This window comes from Misgurnus anguillicaudatus, chromosome 18, assembly GCF_027580225.2.
Source record: "Misgurnus anguillicaudatus chromosome 18, ASM2758022v2, whole genome shotgun sequence".
Classification (NCBI taxonomy): Eukaryota; Metazoa; Chordata; class Actinopteri; order Cypriniformes; family Cobitidae; genus Misgurnus; species Misgurnus anguillicaudatus.
Window position 1 is genome coordinate 32,034,531 of NC_073354.2, and position 25,864 is coordinate 32,060,394.

The 25,864-nt window shown below is 38.0% G+C and overlaps 1 protein-coding gene across 3 annotated transcripts in view; it reads left to right on the plus strand.

Moving 5' to 3' along the window:
* cep85l (centrosomal protein 85, like) overlaps positions 1–25,864 on the plus strand; it is an 87,404-nt gene that overhangs the window by 58,276 nt on the left and 3,264 nt on the right. For all 3 annotated transcript variants that reach the window (XM_055187147.2, XM_055187146.2, XM_055187148.2), the window contains exons 4-12: positions 9,761–9,846; positions 11,544–11,661; positions 12,252–12,449; positions 16,844–16,996; positions 20,165–20,319; positions 20,527–20,644; positions 20,733–20,783; positions 23,161–23,268; positions 24,230–24,410. In XM_055187147.2, the coding sequence (XP_055043122.2) occupies positions 9,761–9,846; positions 11,544–11,661; positions 12,252–12,449; positions 16,844–16,996; positions 20,165–20,319; positions 20,527–20,644; positions 20,733–20,783; positions 23,161–23,268; positions 24,230–24,410 (1,168 nt within the window). The remainder of the gene's footprint in view (positions 1–9,760; positions 9,847–11,543; positions 11,662–12,251; positions 12,450–16,843; positions 16,997–20,164; positions 20,320–20,526; positions 20,645–20,732; positions 20,784–23,160; positions 23,269–24,229; positions 24,411–25,864) is intronic.

The following is a 25,864-nucleotide window of genomic DNA, read 5'->3' on the forward strand; positions in this document are numbered from 1 at the left end:
GTAATTGCACGTCGTTCTCCAGACGTATGAATGAAAACAGACACTGTTGAACTTGCCCTGCATCTTAAATGGTCAGATCACAGCCTTTATTACCAATTCTGGGTACAGTCACATTGCAAGCAGCCATCGTGTCTCCTCTGTGTTACCCAGGCGTGTCAAGAGGCTGATGGACGGCTGTCTGGAGGGCCTTAGAGAGAACACAGTGACAGGGTGTGATGGACTTCAGGGAATTGGCAGCAGATTAGCTGTGCAATGTGACAGAGTGTTGCCGTTGAGTACCATGTAGCCAAATGGCTCCAGACCTTTGCTGTGATCTTTGCTACATTTTAGAAAGCGGATATTATTATCCTGATCACCAAGGGCATTACACCTTTGGAAGCAAAGACACTTTTTGTTGGCTACCAAGCTAAGCCATGTTTCATAGTCCTTTTAGATATTTGAAGTAACAGTTTATTGCTCAGAGGTCATAACTTGGACAGCGAAATAACGGAGCAATGCAAATTTATAAAGTAAACGCTTCGGTGTTTGGAGAATTTCTGATATTTGAGTGGACACTTCATTGTTAAGGAGAAAGGTTTGAGATGTCGAAGTGATCTCATTTGCATTTCTTTCCTATAGGTATTCACAGTTGTGGATATCTAGAAGACCTAAGGGAGATAAAATTAAAGCATTTTGCATTTTCTGGCATCAGTCTCCTGTAATGAATGATGGTACTTCCTCGTGCAGCTGTTCTGTATCAGACTGTTTAAATGGCCATGTGGAGAGAGACAAACAGAAGACTGGAGTCTGGAGTATCGAGGAGCAGGTGGAGGAATACGTTTAGACTCATAAAGCTTTGTGGTTTATGCCATGGCATAAACTGAGATAAACACAGGCATTTATTTTCATTTTCATGTCCACATTGCGGCAGGACAGCCACTCTTTTCTTTGGCGTTTATCTATCTTCTACCATTAAATATTTTGTATTGATTACTCATTTGTCGTAGTGAAAAAATGTTTTTTTACATAAAACCACTATTGACAGTTTGGTGACACACGCGTATGTAGATGTATGGGATGCTAGTCCATAAATGTAATCCTGGACCACAAAATCAGTCATAAATTGCACGGGTATATTTGTAGCAATAGCCAACAATACATTGTATGGGAATAAATGATTTTTATGCCAAAAGACACCATAAATATATCAAACATTTTATTTATTATTAGTAATGTGTGTTGCAAGGACTTCACTTGGACAACTTTAAAGGCAATTTTCTCAATATTGAGAATTTTTTGCACCCTCAAATTTTAAACATTCTAATCTCGGCCAATTATTATCCTATCCTAACAAACCATGCATCAATGAAAAGCTTATTTATTTAGCCTTATATTGTTTACTTTATATTATTTAGCTTTAACTGATGTATACATCTCAATTTCAAAAGAATTATAACTGGTTTTGTGGTGCAGGTTCACAAATTTGCATACATTTAAAGCTTTAATCCGTAACTACCAGTGTTCAAAACTCCTTACCACAACTTACAATGGTAAACTAACTTATAATAATGCTTAATAAATTGAATTGTCATGTCAGATTTTGTGGAACATTTTAGTTTTTTGTTTTTTTAATTGATGTAAAATAGGGCTGCACGTTTTCAAGTTTTTAATTAACCGTTAACGGACACCCTTAGCGGTTAATACTCGGTTAACCATATTATGCGCAAGGCAACCCAGAGATACAGACACACGAGAAAGGGGTAGTTGATATTTTAACACCTTTAATAACTGGTTGGACCACATTTACAACAAAATTAATTTATAGAAATAAAACGCAGTGGTAAGGACAGAGCAGCTTAAGTATGTCACTGACTTTGCGTTCGCGTGGATGGTAGGCTGGGCGAAGGTACTCGCAGGCTCCGCGGCCGCCTCCCTATGATGCCCGGGTGTTGGCTGGGTTTGTCGCGATAGTCGGTGAAACGGGGATTACCGGTGCTTCAGTCTCTCACTGGTTAGATCACTTGCCCACCCCGACACTGTCTTTCACCGTCGTTTTGATATTTTCTTGTAATTAAATCATTTAGCTTCGTTAGCGAGAGCAAACACTTACAACTGAATGTGTCTGCAGCCTTAATTCACAGCGGACCTGAACGCGCGTCACGTCACAAAGCAGCAGGTGTCAGATTTCATTTATTTCTGTCAGAGTTTGCGAGGCGAGCTGACTGACCAGATGATGACAGAAGCCGCGTGCTTACTCGTTTTTGTTATAATGCACACATATGATGTTTAATATAAGCGAGATAGTTTTGTTGTATTTTTTTATCAAGAAAAATAATAAACCCATCATTCAAGCAGCGCTTTATGGAGGAGTAGCCGGTTGCAATGCTTGGACGAGTTCTGCGAGAATTACCTGCGCACATTGACTCAAGCACTTAATTAAACCAGCTGTTGCCCTCGCATTGCATGCAAATTCATACGCGATTTAATGCTGCTTACGCAAGCGCTGCATTCAAACAATTGCGTAATTAAAAAGTGAAAGTAAAATGCGCAGGTCTGCATGCATTAACCGGTGGGAAAATTCTGTCACCGCAGCAACCCTAGGTTGTACATGAAGTATAAGCACTGGATTGCAATATTTGCATTTTGTCCTGTCATTCTCGATTTTAAAGTGCTCCCACGCTGTGCTTTTCTTTGCCCGCTTCATATTAGAAAACTGGTCATGACTACTTCTTGTGGACATTACAAATGTCTGGGAGCACTTTGGCGGTCTCTGGTGGTGCAAAAATGTATTACAACTAGGGTTGGGTACCGTTCACATTTTTACCGGTACCGGTTCCGATACCGGGAATTCGATACCGGTACCCAGCGGTACCTTTTTCGGTACTTTACTCTGACTTAAAGGTGCAGTGTGTAATTTTTAGCGGCATCTAGTGGTGAGGTTGCAAACTGCAACCAACGGCTTAGTCCATGTCTCACCCCTCGCTTTTGAAACGCATAAAAAAGCTACGGTAGCCGCCACCGGACAAACATTTCATTGTTGGAGACAACTTAGTAAAAGAAATTGTCCTTTAAGGGCTTCTGTAGAAAACTGGCAGCACAAAATGGTGACTTCCATGCAAGGGGACCCTCAGAATATGTAGATAAAAAGGTCTCGTTTTAAGGTAATAGACACATAACGGTTCATTATGTAAGGTCTTTATACACCCCTGATTATATAGTTTTGTATATTATTTTGCATTTCTGTAAAAAGATCCTTCTAAAAATTACTCACTGCACCTTTAAGTGACTTTCGGTGGACATAATAAGCCCAAACCTCTCATTTTCAACATTATGTTATTTATTTCAAAATGTTTAATAATACACACAATCTTTACAAAAAAATCCCTATAACATCCAGGGCATATGTCTTACATATAAATAAATAAATAAATAAAATATATAAGTAAGACAAATGGTCAATGATCTGAGGTATTGAGCACAAAGTTTTACGTCATTTCTGACTTTTAGCGTGAACACACAGTCTTTTAGGCTTTCATTGATAAAACTAAAAGCGGCTGATCTCCGCAGTTTCATTTTGCGAACGCATGAAAGTTGCGCAGTCTTATTTCATTAATTGCGCTAAAAATCAGAGAAAGCGCCAACATATTCATGTACAAAACACTGTGCAGCATGTTTACTTAAAACACAAGCAGCGCCAAATTAGTTCGCGTCCATTTAAACAGTCAGCTCCAGCTCGCGTTAAAACGAAAGCAGAGGGACTTCCCCGCAGTCTCCACGGACCACCACAAAGTAATCAGAAGAGAAGCGGTCGAAAGTGGACAAAAGAGACGGACTGGTGTTGATAAATACCAGGTGTTTACAGAATTTGTCTCTCGTCCACTTGTGATCCGATCGACGAAAACGCATCTTAATAAGCCCTCTTGTGCTTTTAAATACACATTGTGTGAGTGCTTCCTCAGGTTGGATGTATTACTGCCTTGCACTTACTGTTACAAATATTGCAGGTAGCATTGTCTGCATCATCCTTTGTGAAATTTAACCACACGTTAGATCGCTTTTTGTTAGCCATTAAGCAAGTTGCAAAGGGGTGTCACCAAGTTCCCACACGGTCTCTCTCGCGCGCGTGCGCGCGTACCAGACGCGGCGCGCTGACATGTTCTCTCAGGTACCGAAATTGAGCACCGATTGATTTTATGTGAATCGATACTGGGTAGTACCGACGCAATTCGGTCGGTGCCTATAAAAGTACCGAGTTCGGTGCCCATCCCTAATTACAACTAAATTTAATGCACGCTATTGATGCCACTTAACCGAGCAAAATATTTCACTCGGTTAAACAATTTTTAACAGTTAATCGGTTAACCATGGACACCCCTAATGTAAAATCAATTTAAACCAACCTGCAATTTTATGTTTCAAACAGAGATGGCAATAGAGAGCCAAAAGTTGCCACTTTAAAGAGCACCAATGGTCCGATTCATGATTTTACATTTCCTTTGCTGTGTTAGTGTGTATTAGTATGTTAACGATAAGCAAATGGTACAAACCCCAAAGTAAACAATGACGCAAGTTATCGTCTTTAATGTAAAACTCTTTTCTGGACTACAACAAACACACGGATTGTAGGCAACAGTTTTCTTTCTGGGATTGGTGATGTAGACAAGACCGACATGATTATAATTCCTCACGCTTTGGACTCACAGCCTGTAAGTTAGCTCCTGTTAGCATTGCATTGTGAGCGAATCCTTCAAGGAGCATCACATTTACGGCAAACGGCAGAGGTATTCAGATTAGCTGGCCAATCAGGGACACAGAGCTTTTCGAATCTGTGCGTTTCAGGAAGAAAGTGAAATCTGGAGCTACAAAAATGTACGATATGTGGAAAATTATGTGTTTTTAACCATAAACCACGCAAACACATTGCAATATAGTGCTCACAGAAAAACACTGAGGTTTTTTCTGATTGTTGCGGGCAAAAATCCTTGATCTTGTGGCACATTTTTAAAAAATGTGATGGAATATGCGGGATATTTATGCAATTTTATGCAATAAAATTGCAGGAACTTGGAAAAATTGTGGGAAGTTTCAAAAACAGCCTTTTGCAGCTTTTTTATGATGTTCACGTCACATTCATAACGTTCCCATGACAACAAAATTTTTCAACTTTCTGCTAAGATATATGTGATTTTTCCTATGAAAATGGTGGGATTATGAAATCAGGCAAGCCCTGTTTTTTTTGCGAATGGAAATCTGCAATTTATGCAGCGAAAGTGCGGCGCATTCAAAAAATGCAGCCACCGCATAAATATGCAGAATTTGGCGGATTATGCATTGAATCATGCGATTGCATAATTACGTTTTTCTGGAGGGACTGGTATAATACCAAATACACAAAATAACGTTGTTTTTTAGCAAAGAAATAGGTGCTATTTAAGGTCAGTTCAATCTGAAATTACAATTCTTTTAGCAGTGAAAGTAAACAGAAACTTGTGAAAGCCATATAGATGCTTTCATCAGAGGCACATTAACGTTGCCGCAGTTACGCGCCTAAACCAAAGTGAACTTCCGGTCTGTATTTATCTATCGGTCTGGCTATTGGTTAAACTGATCTCGGAAACAAATACATTGTCGAAAATGAAATGTTTTGGTTTCCTAAAGACGAGCGGAGACGATGAGCATGGATCACAACTGTGTGGAGAGGATTGGCAGCCAGGCAAAAATTCAAGGACTTGTAGCTAACATTGTATACATGTTTTACACAGTAACATTAGCTCAGTGTAATAGTTGATATGGGGTAATTTACCTGTCATTGAAGTTGCGTTTAGTCTACAAAAGCCGTTTCTTTATCTATACACTTTAATTCTACTGTATACACTTTGTTTATATTGTGTGTTACAGACGGTTTAAAATTACATCAGGGTCATTTTTGGTAAATTATACCGTTAAATACATTGTGGCATAACAAGACCTAGTTTCTGGTGAGGAGGAAAAGCGATGACAACTCTCCCCAAACAGACAAGCTGGTGGAGAATGACAGCTATGTCCTGGCTTACGCACGCTCTGCTCGCCAATGGAAAGCCTGGTGTCCACTGTCAACAAGCAGACGTAACGCAAAAGCCAAAGAATTAAAAGACTTGACTTGAATTTTCTGAGGATGTTTTACTATGCACACTAACTAAAGCACAAAGAGAAATACATTTATATAAACCTAATAGACTTCCCTAATAGACCAATCGGTTGCAAGATAACTACTATGTAGTGTGATACAGCGTTAAACTGTGTTTTTCACTTCCTCTCATTCAGACCAGGTCGTGTGATCTGCCAACCAGTATTTGTTTGTTGCTTCTTCCATCCACCCAAATGATTATCGTCTAAGCGGCTGATGCGCAGAGCGCACGTATTGTGGAGTTGTGCGGCAGCCCCCTGAGTTTACCTCACGTTGACTGTTAAAAATATCCACAGCTATGTCAAGAGGTGACTAAAAGCTGGCAATGAACGCGGCACCTGTTTCTTATCACCGCTCTGTCTGCTGCTGGGACTAAAACCTCTCCAGAGGCAAATAAAGGCATGTTTGTATGCTCGAGTGTGCCATGGATATGTGCGGCATTCATGGGCTTGGCATTTCTCCGGGGTTGAGGTGGGCGAAACAATATGGACCATTTTAAAGAGTTGACGTATGTAACATGGATCTGTTTGATAACATTGTCTGCTGGTCAGAAAAAATACACGAAAACACGTCAGACCCACTTTTAAAAGGTTTTGTATCCAAGCTCTTCATATATTTATCAGTTTGTGTGTTTGCTGGGATCAAACCTACAACTAGGGCTGTCACGATTATGAAATTTGGCTGACGGTTAATTGTCTAATAAATTGTGATGGTTATAACGATTAATTGGCTGTTTTAGGGCTTTGACGATTATGATGATTAATTGTCTGTTTTTGTTGTTTTGACATTTAATTCTTATACATTTTTTTTGTTTGTTCATGAAATAATTGTCACACATTGTTGGGACTATTTAAATTAAAGCTTTTGCAAGGTTTATCTGGCAGTAAATATTAATACACATAACACTTATTTAAAAGTAGCCTGACACTGTCTCATTTATACAGCCACTGCAGCTCCCCCTTGTGTTTTTTAGAAAGATGTGCAATCATTGCGGTGATTAGAAATCATCACGATGAGGTCAAACAATCGCGATGAGATGATTATTTAATTATTGTGACAGCCGTATCCACAACCTTTATGCTGCTAATCCAATGCTCAACTAGTTGTGCTACAGGAACACTACTATGTTTGAGATATAAGAGTTATACTTTACATAATATAAAGTGTGCATTCAATATACTTATTGTGACAGTAGTATATGAGTCAGTGACAAAAAAATCGATTTGGCAAGATGAAAAAATTCAAAAACCTTTAAAAAAACTTGTTTTAAAAGCATGCATCAGGTATATTTCAATGCACATAGATTATATATCGTCGCTGCCCGATGAAACTCACGTATATCAAAAGCAGTTAAATGTAGCATTGTCATACTTGGTACAGCATCTTTACATGTAACCATATTCTTGCCAGTGTGATGATATAATCCACAATTGACCAAAATTGAGTTTAAATGGACATACGTGCATATTTTACAGTAACTGTGGTCGATACGCGTTCTTCCGATCATTAATTAGAATGCACAAGTCGCGTTTCATATTGACAGATGACTACGCTCAGTTTATTAAATAGCCTACGTCTTAGTTAAATACGCTTACTTTATTTAATATTAATTATACGTGTATTAAATGTCTCTTGCAAGCTATGAAGGGACAATGAATCAATACACTGATATGGTAATGCTAGACAGCAGGGGCGTCAGTTTGTGTTGAGAAGTGTTGGGACAAAAGATCAGATAAAAAACATTATTGCAGGACGGGGAAAATATTGAATAACGGCGCATCAAAAATGGGCATAGCGTAGGCCAGTCAACAACAAGACAATACTCAGCATAAAACCCTCAACAATGTCGACTGCACACATGCAACAGTCTCTGCAACCCCAGCTCAATCGCACAATGCCAAAGCACCATACCGTAGAAAACAGCAGCGCGTTTAATAAATGATTACAATGAATTTCATTACATATGTACAAGAAAACACACCATAAGCATACAACGCAACATATGTGACCCTGGACCACAAAACCAGTCTTAAGCATCGCTTGATTTTTCAGTACATTTTAACCAAACGCCTTCAAAAGCGGGGGGATGTCCCCAGCGTAAATAACACTATGCTAAACAGATACTTTGTTTGCACAATCGCACCGTAATTTAGTCACTCCTAGATGTACGTCTGGCGTCAGGGGGAACGTTTACCTCGATGAAGGAAAGATATTGTCTCACAGGCTATGTTTATTCGGCTATATCCAGTGCTGAGCTTCGATGAAACTTTACGAGACCGGCGAGACGCTACACAGGCGGGAGATACGCGGCGTGATTGACAGCTTTGACACCAAATGGATATACGTGTAAATCAGATGACATGATTTCACAAGTTTTCATTGGCCATTTAGGTATGTGACGCATACTGTATACAGAAATGAACCTGGACATTCAATCCGTCGAAAAATCTCAAAATCGTCAAAATGGACATACATGGTTTTCATCGGACAGCGATATGTTGATTTTATTACATTTGCCCCATTTTTATGAAAGTTAAGACTGAATGGACCTGAAAATGTCAAATGGTGTAACCGCCAATTGCGCCAAAGAATTAGAAATATTAAATATTTTATCCACCTTGATGGCATGTAATCATCAGAAAAATCATTTTAAAATATCACAAGAAAATACATTTGATTAGTTATTTCTAAATGTAAATTTTAATGTGTTTTTTATTTGTCCGGACATATGCTTAAAAAAACAGCTCTGTTTTCTAAATAATCTTTGACAAATGATGTAAAAAATTTATGTTAAAAAAAATCACAAAATTATACAAAGGCGGAGTTCACGATGTTTGAAAGCCTATGTTGATATTTGAAATCACCTAAACAAATACGCCCCTACCCCAATAGAATCTGGACCTTCTGTTGATAGACCCGCCCCACACATACTCAACCCGGCAAGGATGTCGGTTAGTAGACACGCTCCTTACTGCTGATTGGCTATAAGTGTGTTTTGGTAGTCGGCCCGTCTCCTTTTCCAAAGCGTTTTTCAAACATCGTGGACTCCGCCTTTAACTAGATGATTATATTTTATTCCACATTTTTTATGAATATATTTATATTTCATTTCAAATAAACTATATTACACCAATTGAGACAGACCGTTTACACCACATCAACATTGTTGCAATTATCCCCCAAATATTCTTTCAAAATAAAATAAAACCAGAAATTTTAGACTTGGTCCTCAAAAAAGAGAATGTATGCAAGTAATCTGCAAATTTATTTTGAAATTTTAACCCTTTTACATTAAATGAACCATACGGACACAAAATAATTAACTTCACGTCATTGACCCATATACGTGTGAGATAGGAGGATGTCTTTTGTTTGGATGGCTACATTATTGTAAAAACCTTGGGAAACACTTATCTGAGAGATCTTTAAAAAAATCCTCATGCATTTGTTTTCTGTAATGCTGAAGGACTTGCTGATGGAAGTTCATTGTCGGTTGTGATTATTATGACTGAGTATGCTAATTACAGTGTGCTCGGCGTAAGTACACACTAGCTTGACCCTGCATGATGTAAACTGAATGAAGTGTACTAATGCTATAATTATTGCTTTGTGTAGACGCTGAGTGGAACATCTTTGCCTGTCAATACTCTAGTAAAAATTAAGGAGGGACTCCTGAGACAGAGAGAACTGGAGATCGACCGGTGAGTACCCAAAGATACACTAAAAATAAAATGTGCACTTCACTAAACACAACTCTTTCAAATCTTTTTTAAGTAAGATCATGTCAAAGATTGATATCAATGATCGAATGATTTTGAGACTTGGATTTCATACGCAGGGTCACAAATTTCTTCATATATAAACATTAACATTAAAAAATACTATAGTATACTTCAGTAAAATATCTCGATTTTTTATAGTAAATATTTTACAGGGTTCCCACAGGTCCTTGAAATCCTTGAAAGTTTGTGATTCTGGGGAAAAAATTCAAGGCCCTGGAAAGTATATACATACATAGATACAGGTCATTGAAAGTGCTTGAATCTTTTTTATGCAAGAAGTTTTCTGGACAAAAATCCAAATAATTCCCTGTGTAGTGTAGAATAATATCATAAAAAAAATTAAGCACACGTGCTAAACTGTTCCCTTTAAATGCTTATATCTTCTGTATGCCAATGTTGATTCATACCAAAATACTTTTTTGCATAGTTGTGTTTGACACATGAAAACATCTCGGGTTACGTATGTAACGGTTATTCCCTGAGAAGGGAACGAGACGCTGCATCTCCCTTGCCATACTTCCTGCGTCCCTGTAACGCGTCTTTTTTGTTAAGCCTCACCATTGGTTGAATTTAATTCATTGGATTCGTTTATCTCTATTTTAACACCAATTGATGTTCACACTATATCAATCCTACATTCAAAATATTCAAAACATTAATTTTATTTCAACGAAATACATTATCTGTACCCGGAGGTTTCACAGTGGTCTGTCACATCCAATACAAAATTAAAGCCTTGCGTCTTCTCCCAGTCCCCGCCTCTTCCCATCATTAGCTCTTGTTCCTAGGCAGGTGGCAGAGGACGTTATGTTACCCACAATGCTATTTCATTAATTTAACATGATGGCAGCTGTGGTAAGGACTGTGACCTTATAGTGACTGCTGTGACCTTATAGTGACTGCTGTGACCTTGAGCAGGTGTAATTATAGCACCATGCTGCTGCCACCCATAATGCTTTGCTCTCAGGTTAGCTATGACAGACGGGACACACGCACACACACACACCTGTACACACCGTGCTAAAGTGTCAGGTCGGTGTACCTGCCAAGAATTGCACACGAGGGAACAAGCACACATCCGGATGTGACTGGTGCCAATAGTTTGTGTGTATGTGTGTGTGTAACATAATTCTTGGTGCATTTCAATATCTTAACAAAAATTAAAACCCCTATTTGTCATTAAATCTGACATTGAGTTGTCATTGATCAGTGCAATATGCTTTTTTAAATGAATCATAAACTGATGTGCCACAAGATGGCGCTGTGTTCAGTTCTCTGATCTTGCTTGTGTTCAGTATTCTCAACTCGATGTGGTATTGTTTAACAGCAATGCTTGTCTTATTTTGCTGAAAGGCAGAAAAATGTCCCAACCAAGTACAACAAGCTTGCTTTAAAGTGTTAGGTGTGTTAAAACATTTCTTAGTAGAGGCAATTCTGCCTGCCACATTATAATATCAGCCTCAAGCAATCCTGTCCATACCATTTTTTTCTCATTTTGTTTTATTAAATAACTTTTCTGTCTAGTGACAGGAAACTACATTTACACTGTGAGATTGAAGAATCACTTTGATGAATCTGTAGCATCTTACTAATTTGTATTTCTTATTGAATTGTAGACAAAAGCAACAAATCCTTCAGCTTCATGCAAGGATCAGAGAAAATGAAATACGGGCGCAACAAGTCCTCCAGAACCAGAGAGGGCGCTATGATGATTCATATCTGCTCAAAGCCAAGGTATGTCTAACTAAATAAATAAGGAACAGTGTTGTAATAAACTGATTGTTATTAAGGCACTTACATCCCTGCTAGTTTTTGTTGATTTGTACTACATTTAAATGTATTACCAATTGAGCAAAAGAAACAACCTTGATGTATTAATCAGCTGTATTTTTAAAGGATAAATAAAGAAGGTGCTTGATTTTTAGCATAATATTCCTGTTATTATACAGTACATAAACCATTGGTTTCTTTTATTTTGTGCAGATTATAAAGTTTTTGTGTAGATATTTGCTGAATATCCTTTATTTTCCCTATTTAAGGTCCGCGCTATTTTTAAATGTTAGCTCGTGCAGATAGACGCCATTGATCGTTGCATTGTGCCAGCTTTGAAAATGTTATGTTCTCATCATATGTGGATGCCCCCTTAAGAAACACAGTGGACCTAAATGATAAAGATGAACAACTAATTGATTTTGTACCCTTTAATTTGCATATATTAATTGAAGCTGCTTTGAAACAATTACAAATTGTGAAAAGTGCTATATAAAATTGAATTGAGTATACCTTGTATGTACCTGCTGCTTACGCCTGTGTTCTCTTTTCAGGACTCTCCGTACGACAGTCCCGTATCCAGCCAGAGTCCGAAATCTCAATTGGTCGAGCGGATCAGTCCCATGTGCTGTGAGAACGGCGATCTGGGCCGTAAATTAGCCGCGGCAGAACTGGAGGTCATTCACGTTAGCGAATTTCTCAAACAGAACACACAGAAGTACACTGAAGATATCAAGAAACTGGAGGAGAAGGTGAGAATCCACTGGACACGAGTACATCCAGATCCATAGTCTTGTGATTGGATCCAGTTTTAGTATTAGACGGCAATATACTAATGCTAAAATATATTACCCTGGGCCACAAAACCAGTCATAAGGGTAAATTTTTTGAAACATCTGAAAGCTGAATAAAATAGGTATTTGGCCAAGATACATCTATTTGGAAATCTGATATCTGAAAAAATCTAAATATTTAGAAAGTCGCCTTTCACCTTCCAATGCAATGACTTTATTTTATTTTTTTGGGGGGGGGGGTATTTCACCCCACTTTTTGGGAGCTTGGGGATCATTGATAAAATATCCATCATACAATTTATCCCCCCACCACCCCTGACCCAGAATTTATTTTGTTGCCTCAGCCAGGGCAACACTGTGCTATAATGATACAAAAACACCAAGTTTTTATATGATAAATTACATAAGGAAAGCAATATATACATTAGAAAAAAAACATCGATCACAAATGATTCCAGCCAAACATGCTGACTACTAACTGTAACTAACACTGTATGTGTAAATGTTTCCCACATTTTCATATAAACAAACAAACGTGTGTGTGTGTGTGTGTGTGTGTGTGTGTGTGTGTGTTTTGGCATTATATTGCCAGAACAAAAGTGTTCTAACTGCATAATTTTGCACATTAAAGGGACACAAGGCAGCATTTTTTTGTAAATAAATCATCTTCGTAAGTCGGTATATGGTTAAATGACTCATTACATGATGAATGAAGACCCTCTCGCCCGCCCCTATCTTCTGTAGGAAGAATACCCCACTTGCAAGTTCGCTGTATCCGACCCGGTGTCCTTCAGTCTCGTAAAGTCTCAGATATAGAAAGCATTTACTCCCAGACACTAGGGGGAGATAGTAGAGAAATAATACTCAGACTTGCCTGGTGTGCCTTTAAATTAGTCTGCGATTGATGTTTGTTAGAGTTATGGGCCGTTCACAAATCAAGTTCGTTATTTTAAATGTAGGCGCGCGATATTCACGCTCATAATGGTCGCGGCGTGCATGCTGTGCGACACGTTCGTTTTTTCCAGTTAAAAACTTTGAAACTTTTCAGAATGCCGCAAGCGCACTGCAGCGACATGTGACAAAACCCTACGCGTAGGGATGGGACGATTATCGGTTTCACGATTAACCATGATAAAATGTCCTGACGATTAGTATTATCGTTTAAAATGTAATTATCATTAGAACCGTGTTTGATTACCGTGGTTTTGGAAACTCGCATTTTCAAAATCACTGTCTAGTCCAACCAGAACCAGTTTGACGCACATGCAACATTTTTTTTTTGCACAAGAAGGCATTTAAGGGATAATGTATTGTATTCATTTACGGTAAACTTATTAGACAGATTTATTTATTTTTGTACCACAGAAATAATTTCAGGGACATGAAATATTAAATTGTGATTTTCAAAAATATATTTTTTTATGTTTTCAGTGTGTATATCAGTTCTTTTTAAATATTTCCATCTGATTTTAACAAAACCGTGATAACCGTGATAACTTTGGTCACTATGATCATGATAGGAAATTTTCATACCATCCCATCCCTACCTACGCGCCTATCGTTTTCCACGTCGTTTTTAGGCATGACATGTGAACGCCCCCTAAACTTTCTAATGCATATATTGCTTGTTTCCATATATAACTTATCAGATAGAAAACCTTGATGTTTTAGTACCCTTATAGCCCTGGGGCAACAAACAAAAAACACGTCTAAGTATGAAAATAAAAACAAAAAAGTCTTCAGACGATCAAACATACTTCTTAACATACTGATGCACACATACACATATTTTTTTCTGTACAGTTATTTCAACTTAAACAGGTTAAAAAGAGATATTTATCCTGCCAATTGGTGGCACTCCATCCCATGTGGCTTTGCCTCCAACCCCAAACAAAAGGTCACAACCACTTCAGCCCCTCATTTCATTGGACAGACATGTCAGGTGATATTATACATATATTTCTTTAAAGAGCACCCATTTCATTGCTAAAAATATATATATTTTGTATATTTGGTATAATACAATGTGTTTGCAAGGATTATGATTAAAAAACACATTATTTTCCACTAGGGGTGGAACGGTACACACAAGTCCCGGTTCGGTTCGTACCTCGGTTCAGGCTTCACGGTTCGATTCACTTTCGGTACAATGGAGGAAAAAAGCAAAACAAAAATGAAGAAGGCATTTTTTTTAAGCTAATCTTAAAAACATAGGTGTCCTTATCAGTGTTATTTTGAGATGTCATGAATATGAACTGAAATGCATTTAACATACTATCTCGTATTTCAAAAATATATACCACTTTAAGTAATCTTGTACTCATCTTTCATACAAATAGGGGTTCAAATGTATTACAAGTGTTACCTAAATACATTTTTAAATTACATTTTTGGCCTTATTTCATATTAATGTACTAAAGAACAAAAAATAGGCTTGTAGGATGAATTAATAGGTGTGTACGACTTCACGAGGCGCTGCAAGAAACGACAAGTGTATGACGTCAGAGTAACGCCAGAGCGATATGAAATCAGCCTCCTCCGCAAGATTTCTCGCGGAACTCTGACGCGGATGGCGCTGATTTAGCACACTTAAAAAACTGAAAGCAGCTGAACTCAACAGAACTGCCCTGCGTATGCCTGTTGTATATAGCAGGACAATTTATCTCCTACTTCTCAGCGTGAGAAATACAAAGTGTGGCGTTTGAACTGACTGAAATGCGTGTTTGTCAAGGTGAATGCGTGAGACTTGAGAGCCCTGATTAGATGTATTTCCACTCACATACCTGACAACTGCTGAACAACGCCGACGCAAAGTCCTCGTCTTTTCCACCACTCTCTCGCCTGTACTATTGTAACTGACTGGAAAACTGAAGTTTTGCCAAACTTGCGATCTTAAAGGGGCCGGCGGATCCTCACCACCATTTGCCATACTCGCTGTCGCTGCTATTTCACTCACTGGACCGTGAACCTGACAAAAAGCTGCAGAGTGCCAGAATGTAGACGGGCTCTGATAGAGCGCATACATAGGCGGAGCTCGGCTGCATCGGCGCCAATCAGAGCTTCAGAGCTTAAGCGGGGCAACAGATTAGCTGTCCATAAAGAACCCGCGTATCCAACAGTAGTTCCGCATTACATGAATTATTTTGCACGCAAGTTTTTTTTATTTTCATACCGTGTATTCTCCGTTTAAATTCATGCACCGAACCGTGACCCCCGTACCGATTCGGTTCGAAACGAATACATGTATTGTTCCACCCCTATTTTCCACAAAACAAAAATGTTTGTAGCTCCAGATTTCACTCTATTCCTGAAACGCACCGATTTGAAAAGCGATGTGTCTTTGATTGGCCAGCTAATCTGTACGTGTGATTGGCCTGACACACGTGACGCTCCTTACCATGTTTAAAAGATTCGGTCACAATGCAATGAAAACAGGAGTTAACTTACAGGCTGTGAGTCCGAAGCGTGAGGAATTATGATAATGTCGGTCTTGTCTACATCACCAATCCCAAATTTTTGATAGGATATTTGAAAATAATCTTTACTTAATATCCTAATGATTTTTGGGCTACTACTTTTGTGCTACTAAAGACTGGTTTTGTGGTCCAGGGTCACAACTATTGTTGTTATCTATGAATTTACTGTTTTACATAAAAGGCAGAACAAATATTGAAGCACTTATATGTTTTTATTCAGATGCTCAATTACAGTTATTTACTTGCAGTCTTTAATAGTAACATAAGTTTTAATAATTCATTACTAACTTACGAGAGAAGCTGAATGTGCTGCTTCAAATTTGGGTATAAAAATGTGAATTCAATTTGACATTTATCACTCCAGTTCGAAACGGTGAAATGTTGAAAACGAAAGAGTCCACATTACGAAAGGGTCTGCGCTGAAGCTGAGATCATTCACCAGCATGACAGAACAGAGCATCACGTGCTCCTTATGACCTTGTCATAAACAAAATGCACTCGTGTGGTTCAAATGCTGCGGAAAAACCAAGTGCAAAACTTAAAATCTTTACAGTATGTGTGTGAATGCATGCACAGATTACAGAAAATCATTGGCAGTGTGAATGAACTAAAAGTCAAACGATCCCAGACAAATTTTCTGTGTGTTTTCCGTGATCTCGTTGTTAAAGTGGTGCTGTAAAAGATATACGAGATGCATATGATGCTTCCTTCAAAAGTACCTTGTCCGCCTTTTATAACAGCTTACACATCTCAAGCGTTTACAATGCTGCCTCCGCAGGGAGCTCGCTAGGTTTGGAACAAAGCCGTTTAGAGGTTAAAGGACTGTGTACCATATCCCCCGCTGAAGCTAACAAGACGCTTTGTGCTTTTGTTCAGATGAAAACCCGCGACCGCTACATCAGCAGTCTGAAGAAGAAGTGCCAGCGCGAGCAGGAGCAGAATCAAGAGAAGCAACAGCGCATCGAGACGCTGGAGAAATACCTGGCAGATCTTCCCTCGCTGGATGAGGTCCAGACGCAGGCTCAGCAGGTACGTGATGTTCTCCTCCCTGCCCTAAATGATACAGGATCACTGCTTACATTTATTGTTAAGATCCGATTCCGAACAACCAAATCTCCCATGTTTCTTATTTAACAGCGCCTAACTTCTTAACATAGGGCTTAATCGCGATTAATTACATACAAAATTAAAGTTTGTTTTTGCATAATATGTGTGTGTGTGTACTGTGTGTATATATTATGTATATATAAATACACACATATATGTATGAATTTAAGAAAAAAAATATTTAGGTATGTTTTTTACTTATATATTTATAATATAAAATATATCAAAATATATGAACGCAATAAATCCTTTTTGACTAATTTTGGTAAAAATGTGTTTTCTATACCAAGAAAGTGACAAGATGAAAACCACTATTTTCTGTTACAAACTTTCACATAGCATCTCTAGGTTATAAAAACATAAAAAATTCAAATCTATAATTTGATTTTTAAAGATTTATTATAAAAACTGATTATTATTTTCCGTAAAATGCAATAAATCCATGACAATTTTTTTTCCAAAATGCTATAAATCTATTGAATCAATATATAAATTTGCATTGATCTTTGCCATGTTATATTCATTTAGTTGACTAGTGGTATACACTGATAAAAAATAAACATTAATGGCTTTAATTAAAACACTTACTTTGTCATATTAGCAACACTGTCATTGCTGCTGTTATGCGACGTCATCGCTGAACTTTTTTTGACACGATCAGCTGTAAAATGTTTTGGTCCTGCTTGATTTTCGTTGACTTTGAGTAAAATAATGGAAAGTTTTTCATAAGATCCCCCTGGGGTCAATGTGTTAGCATGACAGAAGCTTGATGCTGTCGCGTGAAAACAAGCAACATCCGGCATTTTTCGTCTCCCGAGTGCCTCTCGCGTAAATTATTAGATTTTGATGGCTTACGTTTCTTCTCGGTCACAAAAAAAACACCACATGTTTATCAATGCCATCAAAGTAGTATTATTTTGTTTTTGTTTGTTTGTCGATCACGAAGTACAAGATGAGAAAAACTAGGATTCTGTGTGTATTCAAAGCGCCGCCATTGTTGTTTACAATGCGTGGAAAGGTGCGCTGTGATTGGTTGAGCGGATTTATTGAATTCTGCAGAGGAGGAGTGGCATTTATCACGTTTTGGGAAAACACGGCGGATATTGGATTTTGCGTAAAAATTAAGAAATAACTTTTTAATACTGACCTGATATAATACATATATATATATATTTCTTAAATACAAACATTAACGTGTGTGTATATTTATATATATAAAATAATTACACACAGTGCACACACATAACTCAAAAAACTTTGTATGCGATTAATCGCAATTAATATTTTGACAGCCCTGAATTTATACGTACAGTGCTTTACATAATTTTAGTGATTTCCTGTTTTCTACATAAAATCATCTTACATAATGTGAAGTACATTCTGTAAAAATATAACCTTGATTGAAATCAATGTGAAATAAATGACTGAAATCAAACTGCTCCTAATCTCATACTACAATTATAAGACTTTAGTCTGGTTGCAATGGTTGCTTTTCAGTATGTGTATTAATACTGAAGGTCACCTTGGATAAAACAATGTTAATCTCCGATTACCATGTCAATTGTGTCATTCTTCTCCGGTTTATCTGCAAACCACAAATCTGATTGTGGGTCCCAAACATCTTAACTAATCTCAATACATTTAATCAGAGGCAATTAAACGCTGTATTCAATACTAAACTAACAGAGCAGTGTCAGTCCCTAAGGCACAGATCAGAGCAAACAGCTGCTAATGTGACAGCATGCGTTCATCGTTATATTTGGGAATAATCTTCTTCACGCTTACTCAGTAGCTGCGTTAACATGGACAATTGTAATCAGTTTAAATGTTCAAAACAAATAAAAATGCTCCATTTAAACACCTCAATCGTAATAAAAAGAGTCAAACCAATTGAAAATCTAAACGGTTTAAGAGGGCTGGTTTATACCTTTTGTAATCCACTTAAAACGACATGTAAACACTTCATCGGATTGATAACTGAAATTGGGACGCTCTGCGCGTGTGCAATCTTCTTCGTTTCTTTATTATGCCGGTTGGCAAACCCACTTAAAGGTGCATTTCCGCCACCTACTGGACTGGAGTGTATGTGCAATGATGTAGAATTGGCGTAATGACGTGACGCAAAGAACACGAGCTTGTATTGTTGATGGAAGTCACATGAATCACTGTCTTGTTGTTTAAATTTTCCCAATCTCGATCGCGTTGTCTAGTCAGTCCAGGATTTATACTCTGATCCACAAACGTGCGTGTGTTTGGACTCGCTCTCGCAGACACGTGCAGTCAAGCACGCTTTTTGGGCACATGTGAATGGGTGTCTATGCTGCTGCTGCCATATCTGCCTAGAAAATCACAACTTTTAATTTCCATTCGGTCTTCGTACAAGATGTAACTACAGAAGAGTCAAGTTTTAAATAGGAAAAATATTGAAACTCTTTGAGTATTTTTGAGCGTGATGCTAATGGTCTAATCAGATTCAATGGAATATGCTAAGCTATGCTAAAAGTGCTAGCGCCAGAACCGGAGATCGGCTGAATGGATTCCAAAACTGTAAAAATCAAATGTTTGTCTCTAGGGGAGCTGGAAAATGTGCATATTTTCAAAAAATTGGAGTGTCCCTTTAAAAATGTGCCATATAAACACGCACACCAATTCGATCACATTATTAAGGGTTCATGTAAACGCAATGATAGATTTATCAATCAGAATGATTTCCTTCCGATTGAGGCAAAATGTGTCCATGTAAACTTAGCTACTGTCTCCTGCGTGTTTGTGCAACTCTCACCCTAGCCTAGATCAAGGTCAGAGCAAGCGTCCTCTTTTTAAAGTTTCTGCTAATGTGACAGTCAACAGCAAACCAAAGTTATAAGAGCGCACATGCTTCAATATTTGATTGACAGCTGCCTCTGTGGTTTCCTAAAACATAAAAACCACAGTGTGCTGCTCTTTTCTAAAGTCAATTAAATAAAGGCAATCGCATTTTAAACCGTTCTGTGTGATCGGTCGCTAAGACTTTTGCACGGCACTGTAGATCAAATAGACATGAGATCGACCCTCAATGCATCTACCCAATTCTGTGTTATTGTTGCTCAGTTGGAGGAGGTGCAGGGAAAGGCTCGGACGTTGGAGGACACCATCGCCCAACTGGAGAAGAACCTGGAGGAGAACAGAGTCCTCATGGAAGATAAAGACGCCCTTATAGAGACCCAGTCCAAGAGGGAGAAAGAGCTCGTGGCTGCTGTTCAAAGGTACTAAAGAAAAAAAATAAATCAATTAGCAAAAATCACAGTTGAAGATCAAAAGGTAAGTAGTCTTATTAAAATTAAGAGAAGCTGGCATGCAAATGAAGATGAGGTCATCACATTTTAAAGGAAACAGTGGTTTGCTTTAATGTAGAGGATTGTTAAGATTTCTCGCTTTAGCCTTTTGACCGACAAACATGTGTCTGTGTGTAGCCTACAAGAAAAGGTGGAGAAATGTCTGGAGGACGGAGTACGGCTGCCCATGCTGGACCTGAAACAGCTGGAGAGAGAAAACACACGCTTACTACAACAACAGAGTCAAAACAGCATGGTACAGATTTCCCACAATGCACTTCAGGACACACAAACCTTCTCAAGCTCACACGGTTGATTCAATCTCGTATTTGCTTTCCTTTTAGCTGATCGATAATCAGAAGCAGCAGATTGACAAGCTGACTCTGGAGGTGTCGGTGAGAGAATTTATTTTCTACTATTTGGATAAAATTTGTTGATTTACATAATTTAATGCCACACACATCCATGGCTGTAATGGTGCGTTCAAGTCATGTCAGATATATCGTATTTACAAGAATGCCACCAAAAAGTTGTAACCACGAGTGGGAAACTCGAGATCCATGAGTTAGGGGCGTTTCTTTGAGAAACATGGCGGAGTCAAAGGATGCTGAAGATTGTCAGGCTTTTTCATTTACAACAAATTAAATTGTTGGCACAAAATGTGATAGCACTGCAATATAACAAATAATATGTAACGTTACAGTATACAGTGGCTTCATAAATTCATTAATTATTAACATAAAGGTAATATTTTTCTATAAGTGGAGATAACACACCTTGCTGTATTTTCATGTAATTTGTTAAAAGAAGGTATACCGCTATCTTGTGCCGACAACAGTCACTTATACTCTCCAAAAACAGGAAGTCATGATCAGCATTGTGACATATTTCAGAGTAAAATTAAATATCACACAAGGAAAATAGCTGGCATAGCTTGTGTTTTTCGCTGCATATTGATTGGATCTAGAAAAGTAGGCAGTAAGTAAAATAAAGTTTTATTCAGAAATTGAACTCGCAGCATAATGACAGTTTGAGGGGGTTAACCGATGCTCCGCCCAAGCTGTCTAGCTGACGTAATCAGAATCGACACAAGAGGCTGGAAATAGAAGTCTTTTCGAGTCCATAGAAATGTACCCGCCCCGAAATGACTCAAATCAATTTTTACACAAACACTACGTGCATACTTTTTTTACTCATTTCCCGCCAGCCATTTTTTGAAAAGTTGCCCGCCAGCATTTTTTATGATTTTTACAAAGTTTCTTAAAATGCCTTCAAGGAAAATTTTCTTCTAAAAATATATAAACATACAAATATATCAAATAAAAAGAACAGACCCTCTTCTTTCAAACAAACAATAAACAAAACGGAAAAATCTATATTTCTATATTTCTATCTATATTTTTTTTCTGCTTATAAACTCTTAAATATGGGTATTTTTCTTTAAAAATACTTTTTTTTGCAAAAACACTGCAAAAAACGACTTACTTATTTTTACTAAAAACAACACAAAAATACTATGTAAAAGTATTTTCTTGATGAGCAAATGACCTAGGAAAATAAGTCTAGTTTTTAGACAAAAATATAAATATAAAAAAGCAAAGAAATCTAAATAGAATAAGAAAAATTTTCTTGAATTAAGCGTATATGAAAAAAGTAAACTTATTTCAAGAAAATGTTTCTTATTCCATTGGCAGATTTTTTTTTGGCTTGTTTTAAGCATAAATTTACTTACATTTTAGATTTTTTGTCTAAAAACTAGACTTATTTTCCTAGGTCATTTTGCTCATCAAAAAATATATCTTAATTTAAGAATTCTGAGATATTTTTACTGAAACAAGACAAAAATACTAAGTAAGAAAGTCTTTTTTTTTTGCAGTGAAGCTGAAATAATTGCATTTTTTGCTTCAGTTTTTTATAAATTGGGTAAGTGGATAAGCTAGTGGATAATCATGGTATTGCAGATTATTATTAACATAAAAATTCATCACAATGAAAAAATGCTTTTCAAGAAAAAAATTCTTGTTTTCAGTAAAAATATCTACAGATTCTTCAATTATGATGCTTTCTCTTGATTAGCAAAATGACCCAAGAAACTAAGTCTAGTTTTTAGACCAAAAAGATCAAATTTAAGTTATTTTGTGCATAAAGCAAGCAAAAAAATCTGCCAATGGGGTAAGCATATTTTTCTTGAATTTTGCTTGTTTTATGCACAAAATCACTTAAATTTGATGTTTGTGGTCTAAGGGCTGGACTTATTTTCTTGGGTCATTTTGCTCATCAAAAAATACATCTTAATTTAAGAATGTTTAGATATTTTTACTGAAAACAAGAATTTTTTTTCTTGAAAAATATTTTCTCTTAATTGAGAAGATAACTCGTCAATGGCGGGGAAAGAGTTAAAGAAAGACCCAACCCGAGACAAACCCAAGAAAATTAGACCCGAATATAAGGTCTCCGGTCGGACCTTGGGTTTTCAGATCTAAGTGAAGACCTCTAGGCAGAAGTACATTTTCAGATTTTGGTTATAGTTAATGAGGGCACATGAACAAAAAAACGGAAATTGTAAAATTTTCATTGGAGACTTAAAACGCACCCAACGTCGTAAACACGACTAACTGGCTCGTAAATGCGAACATCCCAGGAGGACATGAACGCATTATTCTTTAAATGGAAAGATAATGGGACATTGTTCAGCTTGATGACGTTTATGTTGAATTTGGCGGCCCGGGGGTTTACTTAAGATCTAAACGCTGTCGTTTGTCTTCCTCGCAGTCGCTGGAGAAGAGGTTGCAGAGGGAGAGAGGGATAACGCAAGAACTCCGAAAACAGCTCGTTGAACGCGAGGAGGAGCTTGAAAACCTCTCCGTGAGTCCTCAGCAGGTACAGCACTCCGAACCTCCATCTATCTCCTCAAAGGCACTCTGTAGTGCCCCCGAAGGCAGTTTTGCATGCCACCTCACCTTGCAGATTTCAGACAAAAGAGCCATTTTACGAGGTTGTTAGGCACCAAAGAGAGGAGACGTTGTGCACCATAAATGCTGATCTTATGTGTTTGAGCTCATAACACAAAACAAGTCCTGCCGATGTTGGATGCTCTCGACGTTGAAGGATCATTTTTGCACCATTAAATTCTTGCTTCTCCTCCCGCTCTTCGAGACATGAATAAGCGACCGGCCTTCAGCGCACTATTAGAATTCAAGACGTGTTTTTTCTGAACGCCGTCTGAAGGTGAGAGCGAGCGGGAATTTTCACAGAGGCGAAGTCGTGCTTGATAAAAGCCACGTGGTTTACTTTGACTGAAGAGCCAGACGTTATACATTACATCTGTGACAGACAAACATCAATTCTTCCTCTGTCTGACACTGTTTTACCATATTTCATTTATGTGAACATGTTATATACATACATGCATCCATAAGATCAATGTTCTCCATCATTGTAAGTTTGAGATGTATTATATTTTCACTTTGGTGTAAATGAATTAGCAGCCTTACAGCTGTCTACCGTAGATTTGATCCCACAGTGTCCTGTAGTTTATTGGAGACTTTCATCCGTGTTTATGTGATTTCTAACCCGCTGTGCAAGTGCTGCTAATTCTGCCTCTTACTGTTCAACGATTCAGGCAATTTTCACAAACAATTGCTTCAGATTTCCTGAGAGGTTTGTGCAAAGTAGCCTTTCATGAATAACATTACAGTAGACAGGACAGTAAAATGTAAACTTATGATATAGCCTTATTGTCAAAAATCAGCTCTGCCCTTTTTTAAGACTATAAATTCACTTGGTTGTGTCTCACAGGAGAAGATGTGTAAAGCCTTTCTGTGTATTTTGTTTCTAACAGGACCGAAGGCGGTCAGATGAGGATTTGGTGAATGTGGCTCCAGGGTCCTGTCTGAAGGAGGCCGGTCCCCTGTTAAAGGAGATGTCCCTGTGTCTGCTGGATCTCAAGGGCCTCTGTAGTGTCCTCAGCCAAAGAGCTCAAGGCAAAGAGCCCAACCTGGCCCTGCTTCTCGGCATCAAATGTAAATATATTTATAACATGTAGCTGTAGTGATACATTTGTCTCAAAGATCATCCAGTGTATTGAATTCACATTTCTATCCCAAAATTCAACTTCTCTCAGAAGTCATTAATGAATCAAGCATAACATTCAATCGCTAAAACCTATTTTTCTATCAAGGACTGCAAATAGGGCAACGCGCGTTACGGCTACGTTAGGGCAACGCGCGTTACGGCTACGTTAGGGCAACGCACGTTACGGCTACGTTAGGGCAACGCACGTTACGGCTACGTTAGGGCAACGCACGTTACGGCTACGTTAGGGCAACGCACGTTACGGCTACGTTAGGGCAACGCACGTTACGGCTACGCTTAGGGCAACGCACGTTACGGCTACGCTTAGGGCAACGCACGTTACGGCTACGTTAGGGCAACGCACGTTACGGCTACGTTAGGGCAACGCACGTTACGGCTACGTTAGGGCAACGCACGTTACGGCTACGTTAGGGCAACGCACGTTACGGCTACGTTTGGGCAACGCACGTTACGGCTACGGTAGGGCAACGCACGTTACGGCTACGTTAGGGCAACGCACGTTACGGCTACCCTTAGGGCAACGCACGTTACGGCTACGCTTAGGGCAACGCACGTTACGGCTACGCTTAGGGCAACGCACGTTACGGCTACGCTTAGGGCAACGCACGTTACGGCTACGCTTAGGGCAACGCATGGTATGGTACATTACACAACCACTTACCATAGCAAATAGACTCACCCCAGAAAATATATTTGATTTGTTAGTAGCCTAATGGTAAATATGTTGCAGGTGTAGAAATCTACATAAAACAGATATTTACTTTGATGTCAGGGCTAGATTACAGCATGAAACCTGTTATGCATACTAATATATTTAATTGCTTAATTGTTGGCAAATTATTAGTGATGCACCGAAATGAAAATTCTTGGCCGAAACGAAAACCGAAAAAAGGAAACCAAGGCCGAAAAACCGAAACACCAAAATAAATAATTATGCCAATTATTAGTACAATTGCATTTATGGCTATCACTGTGTACTAACTTTACTAGGGGTGTGTGACGGATAAACAAACTCACAGTTCGGATCACATTACAGTTTTTGAGGCACAGATCAGATTATTTTTCGGATCAGCAAAAAGCAGGTGGGAAAAATCTAATAAACAAAGAAATTGCAAACATTTATAAAAAAGAACAAAGTTGTACATTAATAAGGTCTGAAATTAGCATTAGGTACAAAAATCAAATTAAATGAATCATAACACAATAAATTAAATATATTATTATTTTTTAGAGCTATTTGTCTCTTTGTCATGGGTTGTTTGATCAACATTAATGACACAGACTTAAGTAGGTTAATCTGACTGTAATCTATACATACACTTAAGACATAAAAAAATGTTTTTATTAGAAAAAGAGTACTGTGGAGATATCTTTGTTTATA